Consider the following 23,173-nt stretch of genomic DNA (forward strand, 5'->3'; position numbering starts at 1 on the left):
CGCTGGAGGCAGCTCTGGAAGTGAAGCCGGCTCTCCCGGCGGGGGGGGAGAAAGGCATGGAAAAGGTGGTGTGCGGTGGGTTTTCTGCCGTCTTCGTTCAGGTTTCGTACAGGATGACGGGCGAAGTTGGGAATGGAGTTTGCAAACCCACGGCCTGTATTCAAGTACGGAGAATGAACTGCTTCCCGATTTTGGTGTGCTAACTGTAAGGTAGATGGTGTGTCTGCCGGAGTGTTACATCTTCTGAGTTTTAATAATAAAATTAAGTTCGGAACGGGTTTATAAAATGTGTTAATATCTCTTCCACACTTCTTTCTAGAGTGTGACTGATGCTGAGGTAAAGGAGGTCTGATGGCAGTGAAGGCAAACTTGCCTGTGACAGCAGGATCTATAGTTGTCCCTTATGGGCATGTGATTGGGCATGAGAAGTGGAGAGGGTCAGAGGTGGCTCAAAGGCTACAAGGTAACCACAAACAAATTGGGAGAGAAAAAACAATTCCGGCAAAGCATTCCCCTCTATCCTTTTGTACGGTTCAGGTTGACTGGAATATGCTTTGCTCTGTGCCTGACTGTCCCATATTTGTAGTGCAGCCTCTCATAGTGGGCTGAAAATTCCTATTTGCCTGTCGTGCATCTACATGACCAGTTCTGTCCTGTTTCCATAGCAATGTAGAACAGAAGCGTCTGCTGCTTGGGAACCACAGCAGTGGGCTACTTGTGAATATGCATCTCCAGTGAAGTCCCTGGAATTTACATGGATGCTGGGACTGCGCTGCCATCTGTTGGCACGGCAAACTACCTTTTAGAATAGCCTGTGATATTTTTGCTCAATTCCAGAGTTTACTGAGAAGTTATCACACTCTCAGGTCTGTAGTTTAGAAGTGCTATTAATTGGCGTTACTGAAGGCATCACACAGTAATTTGGGTTGCTTGTACCAGTTTTCTTTGAAGAGGACAAATGCTTTTAAGGAATATGAAGCTGTTGTCAAGTCACTAGGGTTATCGACACATTAGGAAGGTTGTGCTGTGATTATTAGTATATTTTTAATGACTGTATTTTTTCTTTTAACAATCTTACCTTAAGGGAAAATTAGGCTCATCTTTGAAGATGGCTTGGGACTTGTGGATTTTCATCTTTCAAACAATACTTGCATTTTATATATTTCCGAAGCAGATTTGGTTGCAGGGAATGAATTCAGACGAAGACTGGTTCGGTTTAGAAATGTAAGTGCTCCATAAAGAGAAAAGGAAAAGTTTCCAGCTGGTGTTTGTTTATTCCATGCTTCTGAAAACATTCTTCTTATGTTATTTTTATTTTTTATGGGAGCTAAACTTTTGTGATGGTTTCCACCTGAAAGCAAAACAATTAGCAGCTGTGTAATAATGCCCTATCAAACCTACTGTTGCTGCAACTTCTGTTCTTCCCCTGATTTCTTTCAGGCAGCTCCTACTTGACATAAGTTTTCTGTGGTGCGTTGCGTCAGCTTGTCATTAACAAGGGCCTTTTTTCTTTCCAATACAGGGCAGCAGTTACTGGGGAATTGTAATTGTAGAGAAAACCCAAATAAGTGATCAGTACTTCTTAGCAGTACAAAAGCTTGTTGTGCTAGAACTTGGAATGGTGTTGCTTCCTGTGGCAAATCAAGCAGAAGCTTCTCAACTTATTACTCAGCTAGTAAGTTGTTATGTTTGTGGACAAACCTTTATTAAAACGTGGGATGTGGGGAGAATGACCGTTTTCCCACAATCACAGCTCATTTCTGAAAGAATATGTGGGATCTTAAAGGAACGCAACATACCTTGTTGTTTGAACGTCAGGAATGAATGTCCTGCAACAGCAACATGGTAGTATAGTTCAGTGGAAACAAAGGCAAACAATTTAAAAGAAACCAGTGCTGGGTTTTCTTTCATGTGGCCTTGCACTCAGGTGCTGCTGGATAGCATCAGGCAATCCTCGCTTAAGTTCTCCGGCAAAACCGACTCGAGATTTTCCTTTGTCTGAGGCTGGGGAAACTCTGTTCTTCTGTTGTTTCTCCCTTCCATTGTATCTTCTCTGACTGCATCAAAAAGCTGACAAGAGCATTGTGTTGATGCGTGGTTGGTGTCCTGGTGGGGCTTGTGGGTCTGCATGCAAACCCTTAGTAAGGGGGCACACTGCAGAGGCAGCTTGTTTTTAAAACTTCCTAGTGACTGCGCTGAACTCCTGAGGTGAAGCTATTCTGAAAACCAGCTCCAGAGCTCCAGCAGGGGCCACTCACTGTCACCTACGGTTCTGTTCTGCCTCAGGTCCGGGAACAAAGCAAGGATCACAACAGTAACCCCTTTCTTCGTAAACAATGTTCTCAGCTGGCAGAGCCATCGCTGTTTCGGACAGTGCAACAAATTCCAGGAGTTGGGAAAACAAAAGCTTTGCTTTTACTGCAGCATTTTGGAAGCATCCACCGGCTTTGTAACGCGTCGGTCGAGGAGCTCGAGCCGGTCGTTGGACAAACGGTAGCACAACAAATTTACACTTTTTTATGTTCCTGACATGCATGCATAGTGCTGTTTTGGAAAACCAAGACTTTTTGTTTGTTTCTTGTGAATTATAAAATCTTGGTTTTAATAATTACATCCTATGGTAATTTCCATAATCCCAATAACAACTGGAGGGTGTTGACTAGTTGTCTAGGTATTTCTCTGCTGCTGCTCCTTTACAGCTGTTCTGCTTTTGTAGATAGAGCTGTGAAAACTACCTCGGGAAGAGGGCTGTGAAGTGGTTTGCATCTATCTTGTACAAAAAAAAGTCAGAAAGCTGTCTTTTTCAGCATCCACAGGAAAAAAAAATGGAAAAGCAATTTGCTTGCTTACTGTTGTCTTCCAGCAATAAACAGTGTGTTAATATGTGGGTGGTTGTGCTGGTTTTATTTGGAATAGTGTTAGTGGTACTTGGGGGCTTACTGGGGCTAACCCTTGACAGCGGTGTTATCTTCTCAGTAACTGGGGATGTGAGTGACAGTGCTTTAAAAAAGTTAGCATACATCACTTCAGTGTAATACTGTGATACCCTCTCCAGTTCCTTTGGAAAGCCCTACTAGAATACACAGAACCACAGAATGGTTTGGGTTGGAAGGGACCTTGAAGACCATCCAGTCCCAACCCCCCTGCCATGGGCAGGGACACCTTCCACTAGACCAGGTTGCTCCAAGCCTCATCCAGCCTGGCCTTGGACACTTCCAGGGATGGGGCATCCACAGCTTCTCTGGGCAACCTGTCCCAGTGCCTCCCCACCCTCTCCGGGAAGAACTTCTTTGACTTTACACTAACTTACTTCTCTGGTTGCTTTTTCAGTACAGAGGGTATCATCAAATTTGTTCCCTTGTGTCTAATATCCCAAACCTTGGTTAATTTTTGTTATGCTCTTGAATATAGGTTGGGATAATAGTAACTAATACATTATAATTAATAATTAACATGTAAACTAAGTTTTAAATTTAATATAATATCAATTATATGCCACAAAGAAAATAATGAGAATTCATCCTGTTCTTCCACTATTTATCTTTCAAAGGTAATTTGTGAAGAGGAGGATTGATTTTTCCTGAGATCTTGTGTTTTACTTTAGATTATATTTTTATCCTATTTAGCAAGGAGGAAGTTGCCTTTTGCCTTATCTACACATAAAGGAGGTGTGTGAAAAGCTTCTTTCATAGTGCTGGGGTTTTTGGGCCACAGCAGGAAGGCAGTTAAGCAGGATTTTCAAGTCCCTTTTGTAAGGTAAGAAGCAGCGAGTAACAGAACCTTGGCACGTTCATAGCCCATCTCACCCCCTGGCTAGCGTGGACAGCAGATAGACCTGTCATCTATATTGATTCCTTACTGGGGATGAAAATACACCTAGAATTCAGGCATAAATATTTAATTTGCTGAATAATCAGCATTTCAAGACATACAGAACAAGATACTGTATCTTTACAACTAGGGAATGCTTAAGCTTCTTTATAAATCTGAAAGTTGTTTAGATTTGATTCCCCCTCTCTCAGACTTTGTCACTGCTATGGAGACTGGATTTCCCATCTAAAGGTATGTGCAAGGCAAACACCCTTCTAATTCCAACGGCCATCTCTTCAGTGCACTGAATAAAGTTCAGTAGTAACAGTTAGTGCTGGTGGAGTTACAGGCTGAACTACTCATCTATTGCAAACCTTTATTTTTAGGGCTTCACAGTATCCTTGTGGATAGAAACGTGTCTGAGCAAGAACAGAACTTGCTGTGAAATTAGTATTTGCCTTAAGCAAGCTGTTGGTTCCCACTCGCTGTCGAAGGAGTCTTTGGTTAGTTGGCAGAAAATAGGATGTATGTCTGCACATGGTGACTGAGAAGGACAACTTCTGACTTCAACTGACCTGTAAAGACCCCACCCCCACCGTTCCTCAAGGACTGGTGAGTGTGACAATGGGAAGGGAAAGGCAGTTAATCATACAGCTCAGGGGGGAGATATCTGCAGGAAGACTATAGTAGTGGGTTAAGAGAAATGAAGAGATAGAAGGGTGAGTCATGTGACTTTGCCAAAGATTTCATTAGAACCATAGATTCTTTAGGTTAGAAAAGACCAACCGGTTACCTAACACTGCTATGCCACTGCTAAACCCTGACCCTATACGCACCTCGTCCTCCCTCTGAAATACTCCACCATCTCCCTGGGCAGCTCATTCCGATGTGTGACAGCCCTTTCAGTAGAGAAATGTCTCTTAATATCCAGTCTAAACCTCCCCTGGCACAGCTTGAGGCCATTTCCTCTTGCCCTATCACTTGTCACTGATGCCACCCCCATCCCCCCTCTGCACCCTCTTTTCAGGCAGTCGTAGGGTGGTAAGGTCTCCCCTGAGCCTCCTCTTCCCCAGGCGGAACCTCCCCAGTTCCCTCAGCTGCTCCCCACAGGACTTGTGCTCCAGACCCTTCCCCAGCTCTGTTCCCTTTTCCAGACACGCTCCAGCCCCTCAGTGTCTTTCTTGGAGTGAGGGGCCCAAACTGACCCCAGGGTTCAAGGTGCAGCCTCAGCAGTGCCTAGTACAGGGGGAGGACCCCTGCCCTGGTCCTGCTGGCCACACTGTCCTGATACAGGCCAGGATGGCTTCTTGGCCACCGGGGCACACTGCAGGCTCACATTCAGCTGCTGTCGACCAAGCCCCCAGGTCCTTTTCCACCAGGCAGCTTCCCAGCACCTCACCTCCAAGCCTGGAGCGTTGCAGGGGCTTGTTGCAGCCCAGCAGCTGGATGGTAATTTTAGCCACACGTGCAGAGTAAATCTCTTCTGCATGGAACATTGTACAGCAGGGCCTTGCACACTGGTGTGTGACTGCTGGTGCGTGCACAGGAAGCATTACTACGAACACACATGGAGAATAACTCCTCTAAGGATAGGTGAGTCAAGTAATTTACAACTTACTTTTTATTGTAATCTTTATAGGGAAGCGAGAAACACATTAACACTCTCTGTATAATACAGGAACTTGTAAGAAAGACAGTTTCTTAGATCACTGTAAGTAACATTACAAAAGCGTGCAAGTGCAAGAGGTATGCCAGCAGCAAATAGTGAGAACCTGTAAATTCTGCTGTATCACCCAAGCTGGAGCAGAAACTAAAAGCTACTACTAAACAGCAGCATCTGATTCTTAAATAAGTGTCATCAACATATTTACACCTATTACAGAAACTAAAAATAAACAGCTTCAAAGTTTACACCCAGACGCAAACTTTTCCGTTATTTCAAGTTTTGAGTATCAAACAGCATATATCTACTCTGTAGATGGCAATGTTAACTAACACTGCAGTGTTAGCCATTTTCACTTCATTTCAGTTTCAGAAAATAGAAGCAGCTCAAAAGATGTGCTCATGCTATTTTTTTTGTCTCCCTCCTTTATACATATATATATACAGCCAGTATTTGCTTGTGAATGGTTCCAAGGGGAGGAGGATTTTATATCTATCTGGTTTTGTACTTGTGATAGTAAATAAATAATCTGGCACTTACACTTTCTTCTTTAAGCATCGCCACAACTTACGTACTCTTCATCAATATGCTGGAATGTGTCTGTTTTCAGATCTGTTCCACAGCTACAATTTTTACCAAGACTAATGAGATCCAAGTCTTGCGGTAAGTAGGTTAAATAATTTCAAGTTTGGAACAAAGCCCGTTCTAACAATTGAATCAGCAGGCGTATAAAATGTAACCTAGATCAGAAAAAGAGCAGAGTAAAGGCCTTTTGTAGTTCAAAAGATCTTCTGACTTCTAAGCCTTCTAACTCTCGTCCAGAGTTACACTGACTGTAGGTGCATTCACCAAACTGCCCTCAGAAAGGGAACGTCTGTGCACAAAACCCACAGCTACATCACACGGCCCCCAGCACAAGGCTAGTTCCTCTCAATACCATCGTTCTCTCTTCCTGGGGCTGTAAGACTAGTTCTTTCATGTTAAGTGATTTATTACTGACTCTAAACTTTTACAGCAACCTGTCCTTTAAGGCGTCCCCCTGCAGCATCAGGTTTGTCATAAATAACTCCCTCTCTCATAAAAAAATTAGTTGTGCTACTGTATTTTGAAATTCCAAAGGAATCAGTCCTTACATAAGCAATGTTATCCTCTCCACACTGCTGCTCCACACCTCCCAACCCACTTAATCCTAACCTTCATATCCTCACGTTTGTAAGCAATGTTATCCTCTCCACACTCCTGCTCCATACTATCCTAACCTTCATATCCTCACGTTTTACCCTTTTTGCCTGCCTCTGACCTTCATACCGGCTCAATCCACAGTAAATGAAGTCGGTGGCATTTGTCTCGATTTATACACACACATAAAATGGATCAACGTATTTTACACACAAAGAAACAGTCACGTTAACAGATCCTTCTGAACACCTCAGTAGAGCGAGCTTTCCGTGTTCAGGAGCGTGAAGGGAGAAAGCTTCTTCTTAGCCTGCGAGCTGCCAGCCACAGCTGAAGGCAGGCAGAGCGTGCTTGCAGCTTTCTGTCTGTTTTTAGTTCCCCAGCTTAGGAAAGGCAGTTTCAGGGGGGCTTTCTTGGTCTGATCAATCTTATCCTCTTCCATGGCTAAACAGATTAAGGAGTAGGTCTTCTGCATTCCCACAGAGTAAGTTGCACTCTTATTGTGCTGAAGGAAAGAGAAAAGCACTGTAAGAATCAGTCATCCAAAATGGGTCAAAACTTTTAGGATCACAAATGGTTACTGTGCAAGTGGCTTTCCAAGGCAGCCTACAGCAGGCTTTCTGGGCTAACGCCATCCTGGCTGGCTACCGGGCCGTCACAGGGCTGCCGTGCTGGTATTCCGCCCTCCGCCCTCGCAGCCAGACCCAGGGGTATGTTGGGCGAAGTGGGAAGGGGCTCGCGCGCCTTTTCCACAGGCTGTTACAGTTAGCACTCACTGGCTTCCCGCGCGACTACACGATACGTGCGCTGACCTCCCTACAAAGCTCAAGTTCGTAGTTCTTGCTGTGCAAAGAACAGGGAGCCCTTCTGCCATCCCTGGACAGGTTTCATGCTGATTGCAACTGTGACAGGAGCTACTGCAGGGCATTCTTTTGGGATGCCTGAAAGGCAGGGATCCTTCTTTGTCTCCTAGCCATGCCCTGAAGCTATGTGAGTATATTCTAGCCTTTTGTTTCCAGGAGCAGCCTGGAAAGGCAGGTGTGCAATTCCTTATTTTCAGTAAGGAAACCCAACTTCTTAAGCAAAACAAGAAAACCTAACAGCAATAAGAGCACTTTGATCACTTCCAAGGCAACAATACTGCAGTCCCCGAGCTTGCCAGGGAATGTTAGAAGCACAAAGCCATGGATTTAGCTGAGCTACAGGTTCTCTCACACTACAAATAAATTTAGGTTATTTGGAGCTTAACATTTTTTAATCTTGTGATCATTTTTCCTTAGTCTAAACATTGTACTGCAGCTCAGTAACTCACTAGACAGTTAAAGTCCACCAAAACAAAAAAAACCAAAACGTGCATTAATCTGCGATCTAACACAAAAGCCACGGATCATTTATGCTAACAGTGCATAGAAAATAAGCACGCTGTGGTGGATGTTCTATTTCATTCCATTATTGTTTCACTGTGGCTTTTCCAACACTGAAGGGGACAGTATTTTCATGCTCTGGGAAGAGTTAAGGGATAATAAAATATGCCCTGGAATTTATAATGCAATTAATCTAAGCAGCTCCACTGCAAAAAAACAGCAACCCAGCACCATTCTTAGGCACACGGACTGTACTGTAGCTTGCTAAGTCATGAAAACAGTTTAAAACTGAACCCATGCCTGACTGCTTTATATGTTCACTGGTGGAATGGGATGTCTGGCTACGTGACAGTAAACATTCATCAGGGTCTGAAGCCAGGAAACTGCAAACACTCACACATCCCATCCGCAGAGCGTATCTGCCCCACTACATACCACAGACGCTGCTGTATCCTGGCAACTGATAACCTCAATCTCAATGGGCTGCTCTCCCACGCTCCTCAGTTTTCCCAGCACCTCGTTCGCTCCAAGCCACTTGCAATCCACACCACCAACGGCAACAATGTAGTCGCCTTCCTTTAGGCCCATGGACTGTCAAAAGATTTTGCACAGGTTATCATCTGGAATTACGAAGATGCGTAAAGTGTTTTTGTCAACACACAGTATCTGCCCTAAAGGGGCAGGTATCTGTCTTCGATGCTGTAAAACCATTGTTTGGACAGACAGGTAGAACAGAAGCGTACGTGTGACACAGAAACATGCAACTTGAAGTATGCAAACTACCTGCTGGAGTTACCACTGATAAAAGGGATTCTGGCATACGCAAATGTTGGCTTTTATGGCACTTTCCTCAAGTCAGTGAAACCTTTACTTTCTATTTCTTCAGTATTTTAATTTGTACTGTTGTGGTTGCTTCGGCTTTTCCTGTAGCTAAATGATGCTCTTCACCGCGTGCTGCTTTATCCCTTTGTTTCTCCCCCAAAAAAGAACAACATACTCAAAGCCAATAATATGTTATTTCCCCTTGGGCACATGCTACCTTGCCTTCCCTTCCTGATCCTCATCCTTGTTGTTGCTACTTTCTAAAGCCTTTATCCTTTCCAACTTTCTGAATTAGATGGGGAATAACATTTGCTTTTATTATTTGGGACTTCATCAAGTATGAGCAGAGGAAGAAATCAGCTCTAGTTTAGCATGATGTCAGGGACACAGAACTTCTAAGGTGTGTACAGCACTGAAAATGTGTTTAGATTATGTGAACCGACTGTCCTGCAGTATTGCAGAACTCAGCAGGTACCCCACTCCCCAGGGCAAACAAGCTGAAGTTGCATTTACCAGGCTGTAATGCCTGGAGACAAATTATTAATATTGCACCAACAGACTTACTGCTGCAGAACAAACTGGATCAAGACAATGAATCTGTACTGGTGAACCTCCTTTGAGGCTGAATCCCAGCTCTCCGGCTTCGTGGTGGATGTGAATGGTACGTGGAGCCGTCCATCTCTGCTTGGCTGAAAACACTGTCAGTGGGCCCTGGAAGAAGGCACATGCTGGTTTACTGACATTCACAAGTAAGCATTTCTCATTTCTTAAGTTATGCTGCTTTAAGCTCATCTTATGTAGGTTTTACTCAGGTTAACTTCCAGCTACTTCCGCTGAAATGGAACGGCGAGATTTATCACAGAAGTTTAAGTCCCTGGAAGTGCTCAGCCCTACTTCGTGACTCTTCAGGTGACACTTCAGACAGAGTGGGCTGAGAGCAACTACCAGGTTGTTCCAGGATCTCTGGTAAGGTGCGCAGAACCTTGTGGCTGCAGCAGGCTCTAAGGTCCCGTATTACTGCATTTGGAGGAGAGGATGAAACACTGCGTATTCTGATCCTAACCACCTCAACTGCCAGCTCCCTTTGGGGCATCCCGTGTGCATCAGAGGGCAAAGACTGGCTTTGTAGCACGCACCCTGAGACATCCTGCATGCCCCCCTCCCGCTACCACGTTTCTCCCCGCCGTTAAGCTGTACAAAGTTACCCGCCAAAACTTCCCAGGATTTCACGGAAGCAGCGTGCAACGAACGCTGTGCAAACCCAAAGGGCACTTTTCGCCTTCGCTCGTCTCAAGCTGACTCACTCCTCTGAAGCCAGGAGGGATCTCCAGTGCCTTCTGAGAAAACCCCACTTACTACAGGATCAGTTTTCAAGCTAAAACAGTTGTGTCCCTTCCCTCCCGTCAAGCGAGTAGGTGCTAGCAAAGCGACAGGTTGGTCGGCGTTAGCATGTTACGTACCAGCCTGTGGAAGAAGTCTTTCACTTTCACCTTGGAAAACTGAGGAGGGATTGCTTCTATTTTATGCTCAGTTTTAGCTAGAACAAAAAGAAAGGCAAATCAATTTTCTCTCAAGTATTAGTTCAAAGACACATACATTTATTTCTCTTGTATTCCGAGCCAAACAGATTCCTCCTAAATTCATACCAGGCTGTAGAAAAACGCAGTTTTGTGGAAATTTGTAAGGCGAAATCTGAATTGCCTTAAAAATATCTTCAGAGTTCATAGTATCATTACAGAAATTTTACAACATTCCATCCAAACAAAACCATGCCATTCTCCTTAGTCTGAAATATTTAAAACCAGCACTCATCCTTTCCCAATGCTTCCGAAGAAGAAAGAATTGGGGAAAACCCATAGCAGACAAATTGAGTCTACAGCTTAGACCAGTAACAGAGTTCTGCTACAAGAAACAGTTACTAGCTTCCCCTGATAGGATGGTAGCTTTTAAGCCTTCCCCATTCTTTTTAGCTCACAAGGTAGTCACCAAAAAAAAAGCTGAATTCTAAATAATAACCATTGTTATCTACCGTAGAAAACGATGTGGCCAGAGCCAGGAACACTGTAAAGCAGCTGTAACAAAATTCATTTGTCTGTGTTTGAGGAAACGCTTAGGGAACCTGAACTCAAATGTACAGTATGTGAGTTGCTCTATACTGTCTAAACATTCCTTGTATGCTGTATGGGTGCGTAACATACGTACACAGAAACCAAAGGCAGAAACCCTGTGAAACCATAAACATGTATGGTTAGACACCCTGGCTCCCCAGCTGCATATACATACGAAGGACATCCGGAGCCTGGATCAGACAGAGAAAGTCATCTTCCGTCTCTTGCCGAGCGTATTTGAGAAGCGAGCGCTTGTGTGCGGCTGTCAGAACCTCCTGAAGAACGTCGATGTTTCGCAGCTTTTTGCACAGACCACAGACTCTCAGGGCTTCTTCGTGGTAAACAACGGCTTTGCGTAAGTGTGCTTTCCCTGAAAAATCAGAAACGGTTGGTTGTCCGCCACAGACAATGCGCACCAGGTGCTTTTCGAACTGGATCTAGCAGCTGGGTGAAAGTGGCCGTTACCTAGTTGCTTTCGCTGAGCTTTGTCCTTTAAAACGGTGAGCACCAGCAGTCCTTCAGGCATGCAGTCATACACCTGGGACAAGGCCTTCTCCTGCTGGTCTTCATCGTCGCCAGACTGCACTGCAACAGTCGACACAGAACATCAGCTGGCGCACACCTGCTGCCCTCTGCCTCCCCGTGTCCTGCTGCGCAGTTATTATGACCCTCTCCAAATGCAGTCAAATCCTTCTACACATATATGTGGATGGGAATTTCAAGTTTTTAGGACTCCTATGAGTTTTGTCATCTGCAGTACGCAAGTAATACTTATATGCCAAACCAAAGCACGGCCTCGTCGCTGAACGGGAAACTGTCCCCAGATTAACATACAGTGCACCCCAAAGTTCCTGGCTCCTAGTCTTACTCACAGACCAACCTATAACTCTAAGTGTTTACTATTGTTATTTGTATGAATATACGGAAAACGTATGGTTCTTACGTTCATGGTCACACAGAATTGTGGCGATGAAGTAATGCGCCAGAGCTCTGTAATGGTCTGACTTGATCTGTGCCAGTTTAGACCAGGAATAGGGGATATTCTCTTTCACTGGTTCCTGATTCATCGCAGTGTTAACCAGCATATAAACTTCTCCCACCTAAAATAAAGCACAGCATTGAAATACGAGAATTTAGCATTAGTTATTAGGAGCTCAAGTAAGGGATATTATATTCCACTTCAAGGTAACTTCACATGCAGCACATCAGGGAGATGTCTAGAAAGAATTGGGAATAAGTTTTAAGAAAAGCTGAAATTCCATCTCTGGATTTCTCCTTACAAGAAAAGCAAAACAACTGTGCAGGTGGCTTAAGCCAATCTATGTGGCTGGAAAGTTCAGTAAAAGCATCATATAATGAACACTTTTTAATTTACAAATACGTCCCGTTGGGTTAATTCAGCGGAAAAAGGAGTGAAGCATATTGCTCACACGGGAGGTTTGTGCTTCACTTCTGAAACCATGGAGTCCTCTCAAGCCTTAAGTTTGTGTGGTCTAGTTAAAGCCAGGCTAGTACCCTTTGTGCAGAGGAAAGAAAACAGCTTTTCAAGCAGGGAATGCTGCTTTAATGGGTCAAACAGCTCCACCTGACCGAATCCAGAGACCCTTCCCCTGCCGCTGACCAGTCCTACAGATAAGCCGGGGTGGCTTTACAGGGCTGGTGGGAAAGGCTTTGCCCATTTACCTAGTGAGGAACCAATTATCTATCTGCTACCCTGAAATGGCTTAGAAAGCATGTCCGTACCTTGGCACAGCCCATTTTTGGTCCTGACAACCTCCATCAAGTATGAGCACTACCTTCTGGGGCACAACCCGCCTCCCCGTTTTTCAGGTGAGTCCCAAGACAGTTCCCAGTCTGACTGCTCATCAGGGTCCTCCCCCAGTTACAATCTAGTTATTCTTTCGGACTTAAGCTTTTTGGGTTTGCATAACCTCCAGCTGCTGGGAAATAACAGACAGGTTGTGTTCAATACTTAACAGAGAACTGCACAAACAACCCTGTCCCCTTCCACGTTGTTCTCTGGACAAGGTCTGCACTGTTTGAGAGCAATATGATAAACAGCTTGTAAAAAACCTTCGGCAAGTTCACTGCCCAGGGGTTCCAGCACACTTCTATTGCATGTCACTAATTATGAGCTAAAGAAAAACAGAACAACGTGACAGTGCTAAAATAATGGTATTTAAACTGCAGATATTTTCATCTTCGCAACAGTCGTGATTCTCACCGTAGCTTGTGAGCTGTCCCTTGTCCCTTCTGGTTTTCAGTAATGGCTGTTAACATTTAGGTTTAATAAACTCTGTTACTATTACTAGAGGCTGTAGCTAGTAACACAGCCCTGTAACCAGTTATTTTAAAGACAAATTTGAAGTCTTGTATTTTACCTTGGCAGCTTCCTGTGTCATTTTCACTAGTGTGAAAAACTCATTGCGTATTCCAGGAAGACCAATCTGCTCAAAAACACACTCTTGAGCTTGTGCCAGCATCATTTTTACCAGTACGTTCAGCATAGCTGGACTCATATCGTAACTTGGTGTGTGAGTAAAGGTCTCCTTCAAGTAGCTTAGGACTCCTGAAATTACAAAATGGTTTTGTCAGCATTTCAAAGAGAGAAACAAGTGAACTTAATTCTAGCACGTACCACAGTAATGAAGATTGGCAGCGCTTCCTAATATTGTGCTACAGCGATCTGAAGGGATTCTTGGGACACATGAAATTAAACTGACCTACAGGCTTTGCATTCCCATCAAACATCTCCAGGCACAGTTCTCAAAACTACAGTGCAGAGGAGCAACAGAAGCTGCAAGTTTTAAGGGCAATACCTTCAGATTTGCTGGTGACTGACCGTGAAGCTGCGCTGAACTGAACGTGACTTGTATATGGGAGGGGTAGGCTGGGGATTGTACATGGGACAGGAAGGAAAAAGAAACCTACGCAATGCTAAGGAAGGTGCCATCCAACACCGGGATGGAAGGAAGAACCACAAACACAAACTTAATTAATTCTGAATCTCCTTTTCAGATGCTGCCAAGTGCATTGTGCGTCCCAGTAAGTAACCTACAGTGGTATATTTAATAAGGTAACAGCAGATTCTGCTCTATACATTTGGTTCCACCAACATACAAATTGTTTTAATTTGCTAAATGCTAGAAACAAACATTAACTGCAGTGCAAATATTAAGTAACAGCGTAAGTTTCAGCATGCACGTCATCCAACTGGTCCAGTGAGTTCTCCTGGCCTGCTAACTCCCAGTAATACTACAAAGGTGTAACGTTAGGACCTCGGCTTTTCCCGTGTCCCAGCTTCTGTAACCTTATGTCTTGCTGCCATGCTTAGTTCTGGGTACGCGCTGTATTGTCCTACTACCGGTTTCTGAGATGTTTCGTTTTCTGCGTTACACCTGTATCTTTTCTCCCTTATTAATATGCCCTTAAGCAAATTTGAATTATGGCCATCTCTGCCTTTTTGCAACCAAAAAAACCAATCTCAAACTTGCCAGGCATGCCACAAGTGCTGATGGAGCACCCTACTGAAGGAGGAAATAATATTTTTTCATTCTTGAGATATGCCAAGCGCTTTGCTGAGGGTGACCTCTGAACACCACTTCCCACTCAGCCCAGAGAAGCGGTTAACACGCGCTCTAGGTCATGTCTCTACCCACATAATGACCAGTGTTACGGAGCCATGCACAGGTACAATGCGCTGCCTCCTGAGCACATGGCTCTGGGGCCCTGCAAAGGTACTGTGGTAGCAATTGATGCATTTCAGTTCAAGAAGTCATTCTGTTCTGCAGATAGGTTGAAGTGAAAAAAGCAGTGATTTTTTTTTATTCGCAAAATGGAAGGAACAGCAGCAAGATGGGGAAATTTCTCAAGTACTGACATTCCATTAAGATGAAATAAAAAGGTTGAAAAACAACGTTTAATAAATTAATGAAAAAATACTACATATATATTAAATACAGCTATGTATTCAAAAGAGAGGTTTTATGGCAATCCAACTCTGGTCCAGTTTGCAGCGGATAAAGCTACCCCTACAGTGGAAACCAACAGCCACAGGTTGTTAGTGCAGGAATAAATCTTGCAGTACATAACGACTATATATGTGTACTGCCTTTAGGCATTATGTGTAGCACAGATGACAACTACAAAAAATGAGAAAAATCTACTTGGGAAAAAAAAACACCCAACCTAAAAGCTTCTGTGACATGTTAGTTCAAGGGATATGATTCCTTTTATTAGAATGAGTATTTTGGACCTGTTTGCCTTTGGAATCTATGGTAAATATGTAGCCAGCTTCCAATGAATTGCAAATTTCACCAGAGAACACATTAAGATTAATTTTGAATAGACCAGATGGAACACTAGGTTTCAAGCCCTTTATCAACCCTTTAAATTGTTTCTTGTAGAGATCTTGCACCAACGGAGTATCACTGAGGTAAAAGCAGCTATGCTGGTGAAACAAAGAACCAACAGTGAGGTAGTCGCTGTTAGGGCTATTACTCAGACCTTTGAACTGCAGTTCATTAATCGTTAACCACATTATTCACGTCTTTATCTGCCTGTTCAGACTGCAGTGCCAGGTTCCGAATTAATGCTTCATCTCAGCTCTTCACCAGGCTTCTTGAATTTCCCTATTACTCCGGTTTTGTGTAATGAAGTCAATGGGAAATGCAGAAATCGGCAGGATGTCAGGATGAGATTAGGAACATTTGCATAAAGACTTTCTCAACATTTTTCAATTTGTACCTGCAGCTCTCTGAAAAGCATCAACAGCGTTTTCAAGTCCAGCCTGGGTCTGGCGATTGCATCGTGTTCCAATCTGGGTGTAGAGGGCTCCAATGTTGAATAAAATGCTGGCTTTTTCAAGCAACAGATTTTGCTGACACACTGGGACACCTGTGAAGGAATCATACCTTGGGAAACAAATATTAGAGGTGTCAAGATCAGCAGAGCCCATTGAAACAACAGGTATTTTCATTCTTTTTTTCCAAAAGAGCAGTGGAATTCCTAATAATTGTTCTGCTCCAGTGAAAATGAAGGTGAACAGAAATATCACCATGCGAGGACAGTGGAGGTGCTGCAAGGCAGAGACTGGCTTTGAAGCCCAGTTTTAACAGCAGAGCCTCCACAGGCATTACATCCAACTCAAAAGTGCCTATCAAACGCCACAGAGGCTGAGAGCATACTGGGGAAGTATCTGTATGTGCTGCTGTGTTCCCGCACTCAGATGTTGCCAAAGATCAACTGTTGGCATGGTCAGGCCCTTTATAACTTGTATTTTCAAGTTTCTACTTGTAGTTATGCCTAGAAACTTAACAGTTCCTCTTGGCTGCATGGTAGTCACCTTTTCACATCATAAAAATAAAAACTCTCTATTCAGAGCTAAACTTTGCTCATAGGTGTAGTAAACACTCCACTATAATAAATTAAGTCACTTTTCCACTCTTCTGCCCAAATGCTCTTCTTGAAATGGAAGGAAGGGCATTAAGGTCTGACCCGTTCCCCATCTGCTCTGTGCACTAATGTTCGGATTCCAGGAAACACATGCAGCTGTCCAAAAGTGAAGATTATTTTCCCGTGTGCCAACCTTCGCCCAAATCATCACCTCGCCAATGACTTCGCCCTAAGCCCGAAGAGGGTGTGCTGTATCCAGGTTTACGCATAACACTAAAAAACCAGATTGACACCACGCGCCGCAGGGGGGTGGGGAACACGCTGACATGCTTCAAACTAAACAGAAGACAGTTAATGATTAACCATGTTCTGAAAAAAAGACAAGCGTGAACTACACACTTACCATGTAAATAGAACTCCCATGTGCCTGGTGGGTGGGAAAAACCTGTTCTCTACATAGCCAAGTTGAAGGAAATAGCTAATCAGCATCTCGATGCCAGCTTCATCTCGGCTAGGAGTGCGGCAGGCCTGGAAACACGAGAGGTTAAAATCAGGTCTATTCTGTTACAGGATGACTACTGAAACACCAAGGACAAAGCTCTGCTTCCATTGGACTTCTGCATATCATAGAAATGCGTGGAATCTGAGTAAGCTTAAGGCCATATGGATGCATTCCAAATAAGAGTGTTTCAGCTGCACAGCACTAGCACACAACCTTGAAGGAAGCAACGGTAATCTGGCAAGGCTCAGAGTTAATTACATCAAGATGGGAGGTACCTTATGAAAGCTACAGAGAAAGTTTATGTTTCCAGTATAATACAGGAAACAATAGAAATAACCACCATTCTCCTACAACCCTTTGCCAGATGCATTCAGTCCAACACTCTCCCTGCTATATTTAAATACTTTAAGGTAAAAAAAGGAGGTAAGACAAATCTTAGATTTACAAAGCTGTGTCAACAGTTCAGTCATGTTGTATAGCTTTGTCCTTTTCTTCACTCGTTCTCTGCTCAGACCATAAACCTCTCATCCACGTCTCAGAAATGCCATCAGTAAGAATTCGGTACGGTGTAGGCACTGGCAGCCCATTCAGGTTCCATGCAAACGTTAGCATTTACAACAGTAGGCTGAAGGACCTCTGGGTATGCCGTACTTACTTGTCTCAGATCCATGAGATCTGCTATTTCGTCTTCATACTCAGAACTGTCTTCACTATAATGTTCCAGAATAAAGTCCTAACGACAACAAGTCAAAAATTGGAATATCTAAAGTTAAACAAAACTTTGAAATTTTGCAGTTGCAAACAGTACAAAATTGACTCCGTTGTGATTTGCACGTTGTCCACTCCCTTCCAGTCAGCTGTATAGTAACATATAGCAATGAGACTACAAAAAGACAATGGAACTCATCATTTCATTCGGTACCTGAGACAAGAAATTTCAGTCCGGTGTGAAGTAACAACACACCTATTACAGCAACTGCCTTGGGTTCTGAAACACCACCACTTAGTGGGTTTGAAAGGGAGAAATGAACTCTGTTAACTAAAATAACAGGGAATCAAGTGACCATAAAAACTCAGTAACAGAAAGACTGCCAAATTCTCGTCAGCTATGTTTGTTCAGTTGAATTGCACTGAGCTGCAATGGCATAAAGTGGTACCATAACCTGCCCGTGGAGATTAACCTCCCGAAGTAAAAGCAGAGACAAATGCTATGGTGACATAAGGCGGTTTATCATCCGGTAAAAATCTACATTGCACTACACACAGTAGTCCGAAAATACTGGAGGTGGCTCCAATAGCCAAAAAATTACATCAGCCAACAAACAAGCAGTGCTAACGCTGCAACACTGCTTCCCAACTGAGCCAGCCTGGTTAGCGCAACCTGGAGCATCGCTGCACCGACCTCATTACTTACTTAATGACTACTAATTACCTTCATTACTACTTCCTAAGGAGTAATCAATAGGCTTATTGGAACCAAAAACCGTAGAAAGAATTTTTGTTCTCTCTGGTTCAACTCTACTGTCTCTAAAGTGGGATTTCTTAAAACATCTTCTGACTCCTTCTCCAGTTGGCTGTGAATAATGACCCAAATAACTGGTGGGTAATTTTTAACACATGGTGATGTCGGTTTTTATTCTCCCTAAAACTGATTTATACATAAATTACTTCTGCTTCTTTAAACAAATCTGAAATGGAGGTTATTTCTGTTAACTATACATTCTGAAATGTGTCTCTGAAATTTACCTTGAAGGGGAGTGTAAAGTCTACTTCTTTGGTTTCCTTCAGGCCAAGAGGTACCAAGGGAATGCTGAAAGTCTCTCTAGGGGAAAAAAACCAAAAACACAAAAAGACTCAGAAATATGTCTTCTGTTTGTCTGCTGATAAGATAATTACTTTTGTTTCATTTGCTAACAGAAAGTTAATATGCTGATGGGTGTTGGGGTAAAAGGTCCATAGTTTGTAACAGTTCCTTCCTGCCCAAGAAAGTCTGCTTAACGGTCTGTGACTGTTCAAGAAGACAGTGAGTGAGGAAAGCTACAGCTTCTTTTTTTTTTTGTTTGTTTGGGTTTTTTGGTTTTGTTTTTTAATTTGAGCGCATTTTTTCTTTAAGGGAAAAGACGACCTAAGGCTGCTTTACTGCCATTTACCTCAACCTTTATACACCTGTACAAGTTATACGGACAGAAGGCAGCTCCACAGCCACTAGGAGATCTGTCACGGTAAGAGCTATGGTAATTAGCTGTGGCTATCCTCAGCATTTTACACGCTACCAGTGGTTTCATATGTAGAAGTGGCACGTGTCTAACACAGGGAAAAGCAGGGCCGAAGCATGCCCACTTTAACAGTGAAAGGCCTGGGAATAGGAAGTCTGAGGATGAAGTTTCTGGACAACGATAGGTATTAACCTCTGAACAAGTCAACCTCTGAAATATCAGAGAGCAATAAGAATGAGAACTGTGACTTAAAACAATCTGGTCCTCAGGAGAGTACACATCTGGATCACAGACTCAAACCTGGATCATATCAGCAAACAACACTAGCTAAAAAGACTATTATGAATTCAAGAGCACCATTTATCCCTCAAAAGCTACATATATTGCTGTTCCACTAAACACATTACCCTGTTAAAAAAACAAACCAACCACCAACAGAATTGTTTCCAGATCCATAGCACAATGGATCAGTACTGGGCAATTATAAGGTTTATTTGATATTTTCATTTTTCCTGAAAACAGATTCACTGTATCATTGTTCAGAGTGTTCCATTACCAACTACAAAATCCCACAGGTGTGATGACGCATTTATGGTCTTATCAGCAAATCACTTTCTTACTGGTGAAAATTTGACCTCAGGAAGGTGGGTGTAGGAGTGCAGCTTCCTCAGCAGAGGAAGCTGTCCTTGAACTGCAGGTAGTGCAAACCACCCGATTTCTAATGAGCGTTTTAGAAGAAACCACAACACTTTTACAAAACCATATCAAGACTTTTTCCCCCAAAGGAAGTGAGACACATGCAAAAGAAATCCTAACAATGATTTAAAGAATTCTAGTACCTCCCACAGTCCCTGTAGACATGAGTATTTGTCACTCAAAGGAACTGAATTTATTTTTTTAGGTTTCTAATGTGCCACACCCATGGAGTTGACATCATGGGGGACTGAACAGCTAGGGAGGTGATCCTGGATTTCCAGAACTGGGTAGGAATAGTGTCATGCTTCTCAGTTCAGCTGAGACGTGGGCAAGGACTGGGAAGGCCAACCCTTCAGACTGGTGTAACACAATACAGCTTAACCTAGTAACGTGGGTGTGACCTCATGTTTATGACTATACGCACAATAGATTCCAAGAGCAACTATTAATAGCTATTGGCTATTAAAGGCTGGAGAGCACTTACAGAGGGAGCGAATTATTTTAGCTGATGAACGTAAAAAGCATTTACAGCACAGCGTGAACAGCATCAGAAAGGTAAAACACCATTCAAAACAGGTTGGGGAAGAGATGCAAAGCCTCCACCTGCCTTAGGGCCTGACCTACTGTTCAACCTTCACTAGGAATCCAAATATTTCAACTATTCTTTAGCTAGAAGAAGGAATTCCTCTGGATTCTTGCTCTCATTTCCACAGCCATAACCTTCATACTGCTCTCTACGCCTGCATGCGTGTATGAAGACTGGTAAAATCTTGAACGAAAGACATTTTTGCATCAAACAGTGGTCAAAGTTTGCTGTGGAGGTGGAGGACAGGAACTTTAGCACAAGTTTCTTTTTGAGAAAACTGAAATGTGGCTATTTTGCCATCAGGTCAGCATTCAGCTGCAAGACAGCCCACCAGAAATGTGCTTAGTCCTCCTACATTAAGAATTCCTTGTAGTCCACCTGGAAGTTAACCCCTAACTGAGAACAGTGCTAAAAGGGACCCAAAATTATACTCTCCTTATATAAAGCCCTTAGCGTCTTGAGCTGCTAACATTAATCAAACAGTAAACGTTGAGTTTTAGGAGCAACGAGACATTTAACTGCTACAGAAATCATTGCAGCGTTCAGGCAATGAGTAAACTTTAACTTTGAAGTTTCACCTTTGAGGAAACCATTGCAATTTCAAGTTTAGTGTGCTCTTTAAACTTGGAAATACATCCTGTAACAATATCTTGGAACAATTCCAACTTCATCTACTAAAAGTTTCTCTGGCCTAGCCATGGATTTCTGTCACAGAACCGCACACTTCAAAGACCACCTCACATCTGCTGTGAGCCCTAAATCAGTGTTGTACTTCTGTTCTCCAGCTGAAGAGGGCTGTTGGATGCACTGCATCTGAGAACAGGTATTAATTGTATCAGCAGGCTTCCTCACTCCAGAGCACACTGAACCAATTAGCCACGCTGGTCCTGGAACTTCTGCTGGGTGCCATGCGTCCCTTTTGCCCCAGAAACCTCAAGAGCTTTCAACTCTCGCAATACTCTCCTCCACCAAGGAACTCCGTATCTAAGGATTAGTGGCACATACCTTCCCCAAGCGAAAGACAAATACGCAGACTAACCCTTGGTCAACAAATCTACCACCAAATATGTTCTCCTCCTATCAAGCTCTCTGCTCTTTCACGTAATTATTGTCCAGCGTTCACATTCACCTAGAAACAATTCTGTTTCTAAGGGTAAATTATCTGTTAATAATTGAGTCACTTAGCTTTATACTTACTCTGTATTTTGATAAACTTCTACCGAGATATTAAGTCCCTCCAATTCCTCCTTTAGGATCTGCAGGTCTGAGTTTACAAAACTCAGCTCCAGTAGCACCTGCTCGCGTACTTTGTTGTTGGTGGTTGCTCTGCAGAAAGAGAGAGACGCAATTTTTTTTATTGCTGAGGGAAAAAAGGGGTTTGTACATGACTTGGCTGACCCCACTGCTAGCATTCTCAGCATTTTCAAGATTTTTTTAAATCTCCGTAGAGATGATACAAGACCTCACGTTTCAGAATTCATTACTTTTCTCTGTCAAGAGAGAGCCTGGGACAGTTTCCAGGTAACAGCAGGCAGACACATAGGAGGTTTGCTATGTGCTAAGTTCTTCTGTGTGATTAAGAGTCAGGCTGATTTTCAGATGCATTAATCAACAAACTAAATCACCTTAAACAGAATCACTATCCCATTTTTAGAGTATGTCATCTTTTCCTAGAAGATATGAGGGTGGAGGTGGGTGGAGAAAGATGTTTTTTCAAAAGAGGCTTCCCCACTTTATAAGTTGAAAATTGTCTGTTGAGAATTTTGATTTTAGGAATTAAAAAAAAAACCTTTCCCATAAAACTGTTACTACAGAATGTTTTACAACCAAATATACAGGTAGAGATAATTTTTTTAATACATTGCAATTTTCTCTATAATTTTACGTTGTCAAATAGGGGTTTGTTTGTTTGCCTGCCTCTTGCCATTTGTATGTTTACATGACATGATGTTTAGAACTGCAAGTACAGTGGATGTTAGTATTTAGCCCCTCCCCGAGCATTTCTGTGTGATTTCTTATTTGTGTATTTCAGGCTATTTTATCACCATTCTTAACCTGATCCCCCATACAGTATTACTGTTTCCAAAAGACTTAAACTGTCACCTATAACCACAGGTATGAGATCCATACCCAGGCTTAAGATATTGTACCCTTACACTAGTGTCTGTAAACAAACAGTTTAAGTCTGCAGCATCTTGCTTTTACCTTTATTGTAAGATAAACTTCACCTTCATAAATATTTATGAACAACCCTTTCACACATCCAGGCTCCACTTGGAACAATCCCCCAGTTTTATGAAGCACCTTGGTGACAAACCAGTTATGCCAAAGCTAAAATTCAGGTCAGCAACTGGCATTCACATTAGATATTACCCATCTCCCTAGCTTTTCCCAAACACTCCTGAGTTGGCACGCAGGAACATCTACTGACTGAACAGTGTTCGGTTTCAAAAGCAGATACAAGAAGTTTGCTATGCCTACAAAAGGAGGAAAAGACCCGAGGTCTTTCTCCTTGAGCCAATTACCGGAAAGCACAGCAAAGTGTCATTGGTCACAGAGGCTAAAACTACATAAGCTTTGGACCTATCGCCTCTTTTGCCAAGAGTGGAGATGAAGGCAGGCGACAGGCAAAGGGCAACCTAGTGTCGTGGTTTAACTCCGGCTAGCAAAATACCACGAAGACGCTCTCACAAATCCCCCTCCCCTCCTCCAGTGGAGGGGAAGAATCGGAGGAAAAAGAAATAAGGAAGCTCGTAAAATTGAGATAAGAACTATTTACTAATTAAATCTAAATGAATATATACAAGTCCAACTAATGATAAATAATTAAAACAAT

The 23,173-nt window shown here is 43.0% G+C and overlaps 2 protein-coding genes across 2 annotated transcripts; one reads left to right on the plus strand and one right to left on the minus strand.

The window, feature by feature from the left end:
* Positions 1-351: 351 nt before the first annotated feature.
* Positions 352-2,529, plus strand: LOC104503713 (chromosome unknown open reading frame, human C19orf40). Its single transcript, XM_010153010.1, has 4 exons — positions 352-463; positions 1,085-1,224; positions 1,523-1,675; positions 2,287-2,529. Exons 1-4 carry the CDS (start codon positions 352-354, stop codon positions 2,527-2,529), a joined length of 648 nt encoding a protein of 215 aa, XP_010151312.1.
* Positions 2,530-6,902: 4,373 nt separating this feature from the next.
* Positions 6,903-21,663, minus strand: RHPN2 (rhophilin, Rho GTPase binding protein 2; the record flags this gene model as incomplete). Its single annotated transcript, XM_010153011.1, has 13 exons — positions 6,903-7,154; positions 8,449-8,604; positions 9,400-9,546; positions 10,296-10,372; positions 11,119-11,313; positions 11,409-11,528; positions 11,887-12,043; positions 13,325-13,512; positions 15,690-15,856; positions 16,741-16,865; positions 17,495-17,572; positions 18,586-18,661; positions 21,535-21,663. Coding segments are annotated over 13 exons (1,867 nt in total), but the record flags the coding sequence as incomplete, so codon positions are not given.
* Positions 21,664-23,173: the final 1,510 nt, after the last annotated feature.

This window comes from Eurypyga helias, unplaced genomic scaffold (genome assembly GCF_000690775.1).
Source record: "Eurypyga helias isolate BGI_N326 unplaced genomic scaffold, ASM69077v1 scaffold6446, whole genome shotgun sequence".
Taxonomy (NCBI): domain Eukaryota; kingdom Metazoa; phylum Chordata; class Aves; order Eurypygiformes; family Eurypygidae; genus Eurypyga; species Eurypyga helias.